The 11556-nt window shown below is 50.9% G+C and overlaps 1 protein-coding gene across 2 annotated transcripts; it reads left to right on the forward strand.

The window, feature by feature from the left end:
- Positions 1-625: 625 nt before the first annotated feature.
- Positions 626-6702, forward strand: CD8A (CD8 subunit alpha). 2 transcript variants are annotated; one of them, XR_009245938.1, is made up of 6 exons: positions 626-781; positions 893-1258; positions 1691-1801; positions 1970-2080; positions 2897-3361; positions 3392-3476. XR_009245938.1 is itself a non-coding variant. In XM_058667652.1 (6 exons), the coding sequence occupies exons 1-6, from the start codon at positions 733-735 to the stop codon at positions 5735-5737; spliced, it is 720 nt and encodes a 239-aa protein (XP_058523635.1). In that variant the 5' UTR covers positions 626-732; the 3' UTR covers positions 5738-6702. The 2 variants fall into 2 exon arrangements, 1 of the variants encoding a protein (XP_058523635.1); XM_058667652.1 differs by lacking the exon at positions 3392-3476 and adding an exon at positions 5686-6702 and having other exon boundaries at positions 2897-2927.
- Positions 6703-11556: the final 4854 nt, after the last annotated feature.

Genomic DNA, 11556 nt, shown 5'->3' on the forward strand with positions numbered 1-11556 from the left:
TAGCGTACTGTCAGGTCCCCTGGAGTGGAGTAATCTGTGTGGTAGAGTGACTGAAGGGCTGGCAGAAGAGAGGTTGATGTGGAGGCTGCTGCCTCCGGGGTGAGTTGGCAGAGGACCCCCAGCCTGCACAGAGCTTCAGCTCCCCTGTTCCCCTCTCCCCAGCAAGGAAAGAAGACACATTCCCCGCCCCCACCATACACCCGCAGGTTGCCCTGACTCAGAAACCGGAAGTGGGCAGATCCCTAAGTCCTCCTCTAGGTCCCCAGTATCTATTCTGCACACAGAATGGCTCAAGGAGATGGTGCAAAATAAGCTGGCGTGAGCTGGCAGGGAGTGGACCCTGCTCTCCCTGGCCGCTGCCCTGGTTCTGGCTCTTTGGGTGTCTCTCTGATACTCTGTCATTCCCACCAAGGAGCCAGTTCCAAAGGGCACTACCAAGCCTGGTTCCTTACCCAAAGCCTGCAGTTTTCAATTCCCACACCCTCCCCCCACCCCGTGCGCTCCCCACTCCCTACCAAGGTTGCCTCGATTGCCCGGTTCTCTGCTTCCAGCCCCCTGGAAGGTGACAAGCACGAATAGGAGGGCGACTCTCTCCTCGACTGGGGCTTCAGGTGACATCACATCCTTCAAACGTGTGATCGGTTCTGCGGCCGGGCCCCAGGGCGCAACTCCCTGGGGTGTGTATGTGTGTGTCAAGTGCCCCACGCACTCCTGTGCGTCTGCCCTAGCGTCATGGCCTCGCCAGCGACAGCCCTGCTCTTGCCGCTGACCCTGTTGCTGCGTGAGTTTGAGACACCCCTCCACTCCCGGCGTGGCAGAGGTGAAGGGAGGTTGGGAGGGTGGGAGGGGTCACGGGGTGCCGGACTCAAGCTTAGCGTCCCACTATCCACAGAAGTCGCTGCGGCCGTCCCGCAAAGCCAGTTTCGGATGTCACCGCCCAAGCTGGAGGTGCGTCCGGGGGACAGCGTGAAACTGAGCTGCGAGGTGTTGCTGCCCAACGCGGGATCATCCTGCTCGTGGGTGTTCCAGCCGCGCGAAGTCGGAGCCAGTCCCATCTTCCTGCTGTACATCAGTGCAAATGGCCTTAGGCTGGCCAGCGAGATGGATTCCAACCAGATCTCTGGCAAGCGCGAGCGCGACAAAGTCTTCGTCCTCAGTCTGAATAAGTTCCAAGAGGAAAACCAAGGCTACTACTTCTGCTTGGTTGTGGGCAACCCCAACTTGCATTTCAGCCCCTACATTCCTGTCTTCCTGCCAGGTGTGGCACGTGGTGGGGCACCTGTTCATCCGGGATTTGGAGCGCTCCTCTGAATCCATTTTTTTTTTTTTTTAAACAGTGACTGTCCCTGGGTGTTATTAACTACTGTTCCCATTCAACAGCCGACTACACTGAAGCTAGGGTGCGGCCCAGTGGGGACTGCAGTTGGCTTTTCCGGGGCGGGGGAGGAGGGCGCTCAGCAGGACTCGAGTTCGGGTGTCTTGTGTGGTGCTAGGCAGGTTTCCTGCCGTGCCTGGCACCTCGCTCACGTCGTGCAGCGAAGCGGCCGCGGGAGTGTGTCCAAGGTTCCCACTCGCCCTCCCCATCTTCTCCAGGGGAAGATTGGGAAGAAGCGCCCCTTTGGGTAAAGTGCCCCCAGGGATCCGGGGCTGGAGCACGGTTGGGTGCTCACGCGATTTGTTGCTCCTTCAGCCAAGCCCACCACGAGGCCGGCGCCACGACCGACCACGGCGGCGCCCATCACAGCACTGCAGCCCCGGAGTCTGCGCCCAGAGTTCTGCCGGCCCTTCGGGGGCGCCGCAGGTGAGACACGCGCGCGATCGGGACCCCGGCACAGCCAGCTCTTATCCTAGAGGTAGAGCCCAGCTGGTGGGGACACCAAGCCCCGGGGTGGGGAGTCGTGTCCGAGGTGGCGGGTAGGACGCGGTGGGGACTCCGGGCCGGACTACTAAGTGGCATTTTCGGTCACAGGGGACTCCAGGGGGCTGGACCTCACCTGTGACATTTACATCTGGGCGCCTTTGGCCGGGACCTGCGCGGTTCTTCTGCTGTCCCTGATTATCACCATCATCTGCAATCGCAGTAAGTCCCGGACCGCGATGGCATGCTCCCGGCTTGTCCCAAGCAGCCCTTGCCAGGAGTTGCAGATGGGGTGTGGTGAGGCGTCTGAGCTGCCCCGCAGGGCAGAGGGTGTTAGGTCCACACCTCTCTTCCTACGCTCCGGGAGCTGGAAGTTAGAGCCCCAAGTCCCTGACCTAGGCTGCGGTAGGAGCATTCCCGGATGCATTTTGCAGCCTGTGCGCACACGTGGTGCCCAGCTTGTGCTGGAAAAGCCACACCAAGGAGAGGGGAGGAGGCCCCGGGGTCCGGGGCTGGCTAGGTGGGAATTAACGGCTGGTTCACACTTTTATCCTTGCCTTGTCCCCGCGAGCCCCTCACCCGTTTTGTGTTCCACGTGGGTGACTGTGACAACTCAGGTCCTCACACTCTCTTCTTCTTCTCCTTCTTCTTCGTCTTCATGATATTATGGTCGAGTTAGAGAGAGAGAAATCAGCACATCTTCTGTCCTCTGGTTCACTTCCTAAATGGTTGCAGCAGCCAGGGCTGGACCAGGCTGAAGCCTGGAGCCAGGAACCTCTTACTGGTCTCCCACGTGGGTGCAGAGGCCTAAGGACTTGGGCCATCCTCCACTGCTTTGTGGGCCCCTGTATTTATAATTTTTTAAATTGACCCCGGGGAAGAGGAATGGGAAAGCAGCTGTTGACTGCGATGCTTAGTTGTAATCTTAAACAAACAAACAAACAACAACAAAAAACCCCCACAAATAGTAAAAGGGAAGGAGGACTGTGAACTCTCAGTGTGGGGGACACTCAACCTCCCCTCTTTTTCCTTACCCAGGGAAGCCACGGCGTGTCTGCAAATGTCCCAGGTGAGTCTGTGAAGCCCGCAGTCCCCTCCCAGGGATGGATAGCAGTGGGCAGGGCTCCTGGTTCCCTCAGGCGAGAACCTGCTGCCAAAAGAGGCCAGGGACAGTGGGGCCTTGGTGCAGACCATGCTGAGCAGGGGGGCAGAAAGCAGGCACTGGGGCCTGCATTGGAGAAACTTAGGGAAGTCTGTCTCATTTGGCCTTGACCGATGAAACTGGTCTGGGAGCTTCCTCTAGTTTATCTCAGTGCTCTCATTCTCTCTCTTTTTTTAAAAGATTTGTTCACTTGTATTTGAAAGGAAGATTTTAGAGAAAAGGAGATAGAAAGAAATGATCTTTAATCCCTGGCTCACTCCTTAAATGGCCGCAATGGCCAGAACTGAGCCAATCCAAAGTTAGGAGCCAGGGGCATCTTCTGGATCTCCCATGTGGGTGCAGTGTCCCAAGGCATTGGCCACCCTGTACAGTTTTCCCAAGGCACAAGCAGGGAGCTAGATGGGAAGTGGTGCAGCAGAGACATAAACTGGTGTCCATGGGATGCCTGCAAATGCAAGGCTAGGCTACTGCATTGGTCCTACCCTGCCCTTAAAAGGCCTGGGATCTTCATTTGATTCATTTCTTTTCTACTAGCTTTGGTTTTATCTTGAGTTTTAAGCCTGGATGCCTAATTGCCTCAAGTCAGCACAAGGCCTTGATCTTCAGCCAAGGACTGGGATATGGGAAAGGGGAAGGGAAGGTTGGGTGGAAGGAGGACGCGTTCTAGCAACTCCAGGGACTGCCACATCCAACAGGAGCTAAGGCTCATGCTGCAATGATGGAGGAAAACATAGCAAACACTAGAGTCTGTGCGCTTCCCAAGCACCTGCCTCAGCCACGCACTGTGAGGGGATTTCTCCTCAGGATCTCTGTTCATCCTCGCAGCAACCTCAGGAGGCAGGCCCCGCGGTCCCAGCTCACAGATAACCGGCTCAGGGATTAGGAATCTTATCCAAGATGGCAGAGGGAGGATGGCACTCAGGTGATCAGTAGCAGCCACCTCTGGGTGAGTGTGTGCGGGGTACACTGGCTGCCGACCTTACACTGCTAGCTGTTAGCATCTGTGGGTTTTGCTTCTGCAAATTCAGCCACCTCTGAGCGGAAACAATTCAGCAACAACAGAACACTGCATGTGTCCTGGACATGGAGAGGCCTTTTTTCTTGCATTGTTTCCTCAACACTACAGGGTAACACCTGCTTATCTAGCATTCTTAGTAGTAAGTCATCCAGAGACTATTGTCAAGTACACAAGAGGATGTGTGAAGCTATCTGCAAATACTCCACCATTTTATCTAGGAGTTGAGCATCCTGGGACCAATCCTCAAGAGATTCCCTGGGGGGGACTGTATTTCTAAATTTCCCAATCTTTAAAGTAGTGCAACATGTGCCTTCCATGTTGCAGACTAGTAAATTGAAGTTTTGGGCAAGGCTTCCTCCTGTGGACCACAGGACGTGGGTACTGCATACAGGGGCCGCTGAGAATAACCAAATATGTACCTATGCCAGTTCCTCTCAGCAGGTGAAAATACTTCAAACTTTGGTGTTGGGATTTTGCATATTTTAAGGATTCATTTATTTTATTTGAAAAGTGAGAAGAGACAGAAAGATCTGTTGCTGGTTCACTCCCCAAATGGCTGCCAACAGCTGGAGCTGAGCTGATCCAAAGCCTAGGTCCAGGAGCTTCTTTCGGGTCTCCCATGTGGGTGCATGGTCCCAAGACTTTGAGCCATCCTCCACGGCTTTCCCAAACCACAGACAGGAAGTAGGAAGCTGGATGGGAAATGGAGCAGCTGGGAAACAAACCAGCGCCCATACAGGGCATTGGTGCTTGAAGATGGAGGATTAGCCTGTTGGGCCACGGCACCAGTCCCTGAATTTTGCGTTTTATAGCCCTATTTCTCAACAGAAAGTTTGTCGTTGTTTGCCATTTACACTCCAGCGTATTTCTCTGCAGGAAACCAACGTTTCTCACATTTTTCTTTTTAACAAAGGAAATGTAGTGAATTCCTACAGCAGGTGCTCTGGGACCTGTGCTGAGGTATAAAGATTCTAAACACAGAGGATTTGTAGCACCTTCATTACTTGGGAGCTTTTGCAAGAGAATCTTTGATCTTTTCTAAAAGTGCTCATTTTGATACAGCTAGCAGGATATTACTACATCCTGCTGGCATATCCAAGATGTGCAGATGGAAACCACTTGTGATATTCAGATACACACACCAGGTGAGGCTGGAGGACAGCCCAGCCCCAGTAGAGAGGGCAGAGGGGTTGGGGGGAGGTGTGTAGCTGATGACATCTGAGCCTATTCAGGTACCATTAGCCCACAGCTGAATGTACAAGCATTTCAATAAAGTCACTCTTCCAAGCATCTATGGTGGTGGCAGGCTCACCTCCAGCCCTCCCACCCTATCACCCCCACTCAGAGCAGATCACCCTGTTGGCTGGTACCTGTGGTTCAGTCTCCTTCTTTCACTACCTTGGGGACCTTCAGAGACTCCCAGAAACTGGATTCATTTCAAGTTCTGCTTGGATGTCTCAGCTTAAAGACCTTGGGCATCTCTTCTTTGGTTACTCCTGCCCCCGAACCCATAGGTTGCTGCCAAGATGACAACAGATGACCCAAGTGATGCACCTGATGGGGCTCCTGATGCCTCAAGGAACAAGGCAAGGGGTCAGGGAGCAGGGTGTCTAGACTTGGGTGCTGCCTTCCTTGCCTCTCTTTCAGGCCCGTGGTGAGACCAGGAGGCAAGACGAGCAAGTCTGACAGAATCGTGTAACACGTGATGGGCCCACGCGACAGCCACTACACTTCAAGCTGAGAGCTCTCCTTACAAGGGGAGCAAGTCCTTGTCCTTTCCCTGTCCACCCTGCCATGTATCCATTGTTTGTTATTTCCGTAAGGGTGGGTGGTGGGAAGGGTTATGCTATGTGTTTACTCTGATGGCTGCTTTGCACACATACTGACTGTGGTCAAGGGTGGGGAGGGGCAGGTCAGAGCCATCCAGGCAGGAGCTGTGTTCTCAGAAGCACGCTGGGGGCTGACAGCAACCTGAGCCACCCACACAGTGAAGCCCCCGCCTGCCTGCATGTGGCAGCTGAAGCCCAGAGAAGGGTGGAGACGGCATGTTCAGAGTCACGCAGCCAGCAAGACAGGGCTGGAGCCCCAGCTGAGAACGTGTCTCCCCAGCTTAGCGCTCTTTCCTTTAGAGTTTCACGATGTTGCTCAGCATGGACAAGACCTCTTTAGGACCAGACCTGAGACACTGCATGGGCAGCAGAGACTGCTAAAATAGAGTAGAATCTTGGGAAACAAATTCCACTGCCTCTGTGAACCTCCCATGCAGGCCAGACTGCTCTCCCAGCTCTCGCCTGCAGGGGCACCTGTTCAGGGGGAGGAATCCCCAAGTACAACTTTCAGTAAAGCTTGTCCCTCGGCTCAAGACCCTTGCTGACTCCTGGCATTGCTGTGGAATTCAAGCAGAATTGTTGGAGGGTTCCCCATGCAGGCCCTGCTCTCCTCCACCGCAGGTGCCCAGTGGGGCAGAACAGGCTGTGATACCAGCAATGTGTGCTCTTCCTAAAATGATACAGACTCACCCACACTTGTGTTTACGTCAGGGATAACTCACTGCTACTGTGATGGTGTTTTCTTACAATATTCTATGCATCTATGTATGGTACCTTCTTTTTTCATTTTTTTCTATGAGGCTTTTAATAAACCATTATGAATCTTGTTTAATGGCTATTCATTGTGCTACCATTTACATATGACCTGGCCTGTGTTCACTACTATGACACTAATAACACATGGCACATCTCTGTAGGATTAAACGTTTAACAGTAAAATTCTGTGGATTCCTGCCATCACACCCATTCACACCAATGGACCAGCCTCTTGCTGCATCACCTCCACTCCCTTTGCTCACTGTAACACAAAGGGACGCTGCTAAGTCACACCTTTACCTTGCCATTGAGGTGTGACAGACACACCTCAAAGCGCATGCTTCCTTTGTACACAGATCCAAGAGCTCACGGAGCAAAGCCCACCATGGCACAAGCCCCAGGGCACAACAGAACTTTATCCAGTCCTATAAGCCTGCCTTCCAAAGGTCTCACTTTTTTTGTTAAAGATTTATTTATTTTTATTGGAAAGGCAGATATACAGAGAGTAGGAGAGACAGAGGAAGGTCTTCTGCCCATTGGTTCACTCCAAAAGCAGCCGCAACAGCTGGAGTTGAGCCAATCCCAAGCTAGGGGCCAGGAGCTCTTTCAGGTCTCCCACGCGGGTGCAGGGTCCCAAGGCTTTGGGCCATCTTCAACTGCTTTCCCAGGCCACAAGCAGGGAGCTGGATGGGAAGTGGGGCTGCCGGGATTAGAACCGGCGACCATATGGGATCCTGGTGCATTCAAGGCGAGGACCTTAACTGCTAGGCCACACCGCACGAGGCCCAAAGGTCTCACTTTTTAAATTAGGACACTTGTGCAGAACAGAGAGCAAGGGGGGAAAACATCCTGCATGCCCCTAAAGCAAGAAAGCTGAGAAGAAATTCCCTCTGTCATGAGGTCTGGCTCTTACCCTTCCTCCCTGAACCCAGGCACCTGACCAGTACAAGTAGGCTCAGCTTGGAGTGGGCACCAAGCTCCAGGGCCTCCAGATGAAGCAGGGGGAGGGCTCACAGCTTTCTCTGGCTTCCCTGTTGTACTCTGCGACAATGGCCGTGGGGTCATGATTGTGTCAGGGTACAAACAGGCAGAGGGCAATTCTCACCAAGTGCATTTCCTCTTTGTCCTTCAGCTCAGGGGGTGAGCAGTGGAGGGCCCATGCTTGGCGGGGCTGACATATTCAAATGTTTTAAAATATTCTGAAAAAAGGAGGAGGCCTTCCCTTACTTTATGTTAAATGAGAATCTGGAAATGACCAATGTAGAAACAGTCCCTGGAGTTGGCCCTCTGGACCAGGGTGGAAATGGCAAGCCCATCCATAGGACACGCATTTGGAGGCCAGCTTCATGTGGACTGTGAATTGAGGTTCAGGGCCTCTTACGGAACTCAGGCACCCCACATGGGGCTGCAATACCCAAACTCTCAATGCTCCTGCCACAAGCCCAACACTGGCATTTTGCTTGCCGACTGCCAGCCTGAAACACTGGTTCCACACACCCATGTAGCTGTCCATGGCATGCTTTAGGATCTTGATAACAGCAAGTAGTCAAAGGACTTTCCTAACATATTGGGAGTTTGTACTAGCTGGCTGGAGTTCAGCTTCAATGTGGCTCACTTTATCATTCATCATTTAACAAACATATCCTGTTTGTACAAAAAAAGAAAAAAAAGCCCAACATAAAACTCTCTAGTTTAGTTCTAAAGCTGCTTTGAAGGATCCCACCACCCTTGGAAATTCCCTGGAAGAATCCTCACCTCTCAGGGGGCTGAGAGTGGGAAAAGGGGGTGTCAGGGAGGTTCCCTTTTCTGTCAGCTGCTTTTCTCCCCTGCACTTGGTGTGAGCGCAGCCCTCCTCAGCAACTGTATGGTGACCTTGGGAGCAGAGACCACGGCAGCCAAGTGCTGTTAGATGCAGAGGCTACGCAAACAGCTTCTGGGCTCCAATGTTGCTGTGGTTTCCCCAGCAAGTGCCTTACAGCCTGGCAAACTGTCTCCTCACGTGTAAAATGCAAAGCAGTCTCTCTTCTCATGAGAGAATATTCAAATTTGCACGTATTTTTTTTGGGGGGGAAGGGTGACTAGAACCTATTCAGCAAGTAATATATACTGAAAAAATAAAAGAAATTGACTCAGCTTCCGTGCAGAACATTCATGCTGATTCATCACTGAATGCAGGGTCATTGATTCCTCCCCATCTTGCCTCCAAGTTTAGTGTAGAAAGGCTAAACGTGACTTTCTGCTGAGTTCTTCTTCACTAGTAACAGTCCAGGGCCCGAGCCCAAAGTGGCCCAGGAAGACCTTCCTTCCTCAACTCCCCAAGAACTCAGTCCCTGGAAGGGTGGCGACTCTGGCCACTGAGTCCAAGTGTCACTAGTAAGCAATCCTCAAAGGCCCCCCTGGTGGGAAACATTTTACCCCCGCCCCCCGGAAAATGCGCCCAAGGGAAGAACTTGGCCTCTCTTCTTCCTTGGCAATGGCGTGTGTGCAGCCCTGCCTGGTAACCACCTGCTGGTCAAACCCTGTCGGTGTGGTCAGGGAGCAGGGCAGAGTCCTGGCTGTGAATAGGCTGGTGTATTTGGGGACAGCAGCCCGGAAATACTGAGAACCTCCCCTCAGACCACAGATGGCACAGAATGAGATAAGACAGCAACAGAAAACCCCTACCTGCAGACCCTGGGCAAACGCAGGCAGGCACTCATGGCTGGCACCTGCATCCTCCCTCCTGCCTCTCACTGGCACATTCATACAGATCGGCTCCACAAAACACTTTTTAAATGTGCATTTTTTTTTAATTTTTAAAAAATATACACAGGAGAAGCCATGTGTTTTACAAAGGAATACACACATCAACAAAGCATTTCTTATAGTTTTCCAAAACTCTATAATAGCAATCCGAAATTTATAAATTATATATATATATATATATCAGAACTTTTTTTAAAAAGTTAAAACGGAATCCCTGAAATCATGGGATATTTTAGCCTTTTTTTCAAAGCCAAATGAACACAGAATAGGAACACGGTTTGTGTTAAATAAGGTTTATTGTTAGCTTTATTGCCTATAGTCTATAAGATGCAACTTTATTGTGCCTTTGCAAACAGGATACATTTCTTAAAAAAAAAGCTGATCAAAATTTCCATACATATAGCTCTATATGATAGATTACAGTGCAACACTATTCTTGTTACATAATTATAGAAATACTATCAAACCCAAGAGCACAGGGTAAGCCAAAGAAATACAATCCTGAGCCATCTGAACCAGATGATTGGATGAATCCTTTTAGTGTGAGTGTAGAAAACATGGAGAAGGGGAAAATACATGCACATGGCAGTTATGGGCAAAACATGGCAGACACCTGTTCTCTGCAAGACAGGTGGGGGTCGTGGTGAGCTTCAGACACAGGCACACTCACTCCTGCTTCCTTCTCCTGTTGCCCTCCCACCCACCCCCCATCAATTCACTCCCATCCCTCCCCCCTAGATCAGGCACTAACTCCTAGTGAAAACTCCAGCCTCGCTGGAGGTGGTTAAGTGATGGCGGAAAACACGGGAATGCAGGTCCTCACCCACAGCGTGAAACAAGGTGTGTGGTGGAAACCAGTCCCAGCTGCTTGTGCCTCTTTGCAAGTCACTGAAGTGTGTGTCCACCACGGTTTCTAACTGTGGTGGGAATGTCTTGATAAACAGAATTTCGTGGCTCTTGCTATGTCTTGAAGTCAAGTCAAGCGTGGAAAATCCACCCTAAAATTAACGGCCTCGTCTGCTATTAAAACACACTTGTCATGCTATTTTTGGTATCTATTCAATTAGAGTTCGGTCAGAAAAGTTCATGAAGTTTGTACCTGCTTATGGTGAACACTAGAGTACCACATGAAACCTGCCACTGCAGGACAGGCCTATGCAATTCCAAACCTCCCAGTGTCCCTCACCAGTAACACCCTGTTGGGACCACAGCATTCTAGTGTTACCCAAGGTAATGTACACATAGCTAACGAAAGGTATTTGGTTTGTGTCTTTACCTTATATTTCCCTAGAGATAAAAGTAACCAAACCATGCCTCCATACCTTCCCTGAAAATAACCTGAGTCGGCTGACCAGCCAGCTTGGCTGTCAGTCCACTTTATCAGAGGTCGAGCTGGAAAACCAGAGGCTAAACGTAGTCTATCAGCAGCTTGTCTTGTGCGAATAACCAAGAGCTCTTGGTTTTGTGTGTGTTTGTTTGTTTTTTGCAATACCCACGGTCCCAAAGGCTGTCATCACTGATGAAATAGTTGCTTGATCACAATGAAATAGCTGCTTGCGCCATAAAAAACACTGAACTCAACTGTGAAACCTCTGGGATCACTGGAGAGAAAAACAAGGATCCTCACTGCCACCAGAACCTGGTGTGAGTTTTAGCTGCTACAGAAAATTCACAACAAAAGACCGACTTCATAAACTTCCATAGCTGTGGTTAAATGCGCACGCACGGGCACACACACACACACATAATACACACCCTATGCATATGAGGTGTCTCTTAGAAAGTTTCTATATTAAGAGGCACCAATACCCGTTCATTTGTGAATATTTAAAAGTCTCATATAATTAACCACCAATAAAACAGAAATGGCATCTGTGGATGATCACTTCTAAAAAGGAGATGGAAGGAGGACAACCCTAGAAGACTAAAAGACTGTACCTGACAACACAGTTGCTCTGGCTAGGTCACAATCTAAAGACTGGAGAGTGAGACCTCATGGGTTTAGCATAGTTCCTTATGAATTTTGCCCAGTACTGATAAGTGGAAACTCTTCCCAGCATGTATTTATCATTAATCACATCTCTACCACTGTCTCCTATAAGCAGAGGCAGAGCTACCAGGAGTTCCCAGCATCTTCCTGTGCTGCTCATTGGCCTACGACTCCTAGCTGGCTGGGAGCTTCCCTTCA

Source organism: Ochotona princeps, chromosome 8 (assembly GCF_030435755.1).
Source record: "Ochotona princeps isolate mOchPri1 chromosome 8, mOchPri1.hap1, whole genome shotgun sequence".
Classification (NCBI taxonomy): Eukaryota; Metazoa; Chordata; class Mammalia; order Lagomorpha; family Ochotonidae; genus Ochotona; species Ochotona princeps.

What these genes read in the sequence shown, in the direction of transcription:
- CD8A (XM_058667652.1), top strand. Translation starts at nt 733, where the DNA reads ATGGCCTCGCCAGCGACAGCCCTGCTCTTGCCGCTGACCCTGTTGCTG. An exon ending in CATTCCTGTCTTCCTGCCAG is followed by an intron (nt 1,259 to 1,690) that starts GTGTGGCACGTG and finishes TTGCTCCTTCAG; the next exon opens with CCAAGCCCACCACGAGGCCG. An exon ending in CGTGTCTGCAAATGTCCCAG is followed by an intron (nt 2,928 to 5,685) that starts GTGAGTCTGTGA and finishes CCTCTCTTTCAG; the next exon opens with GCCCGTGGTGAGACCAGGAG.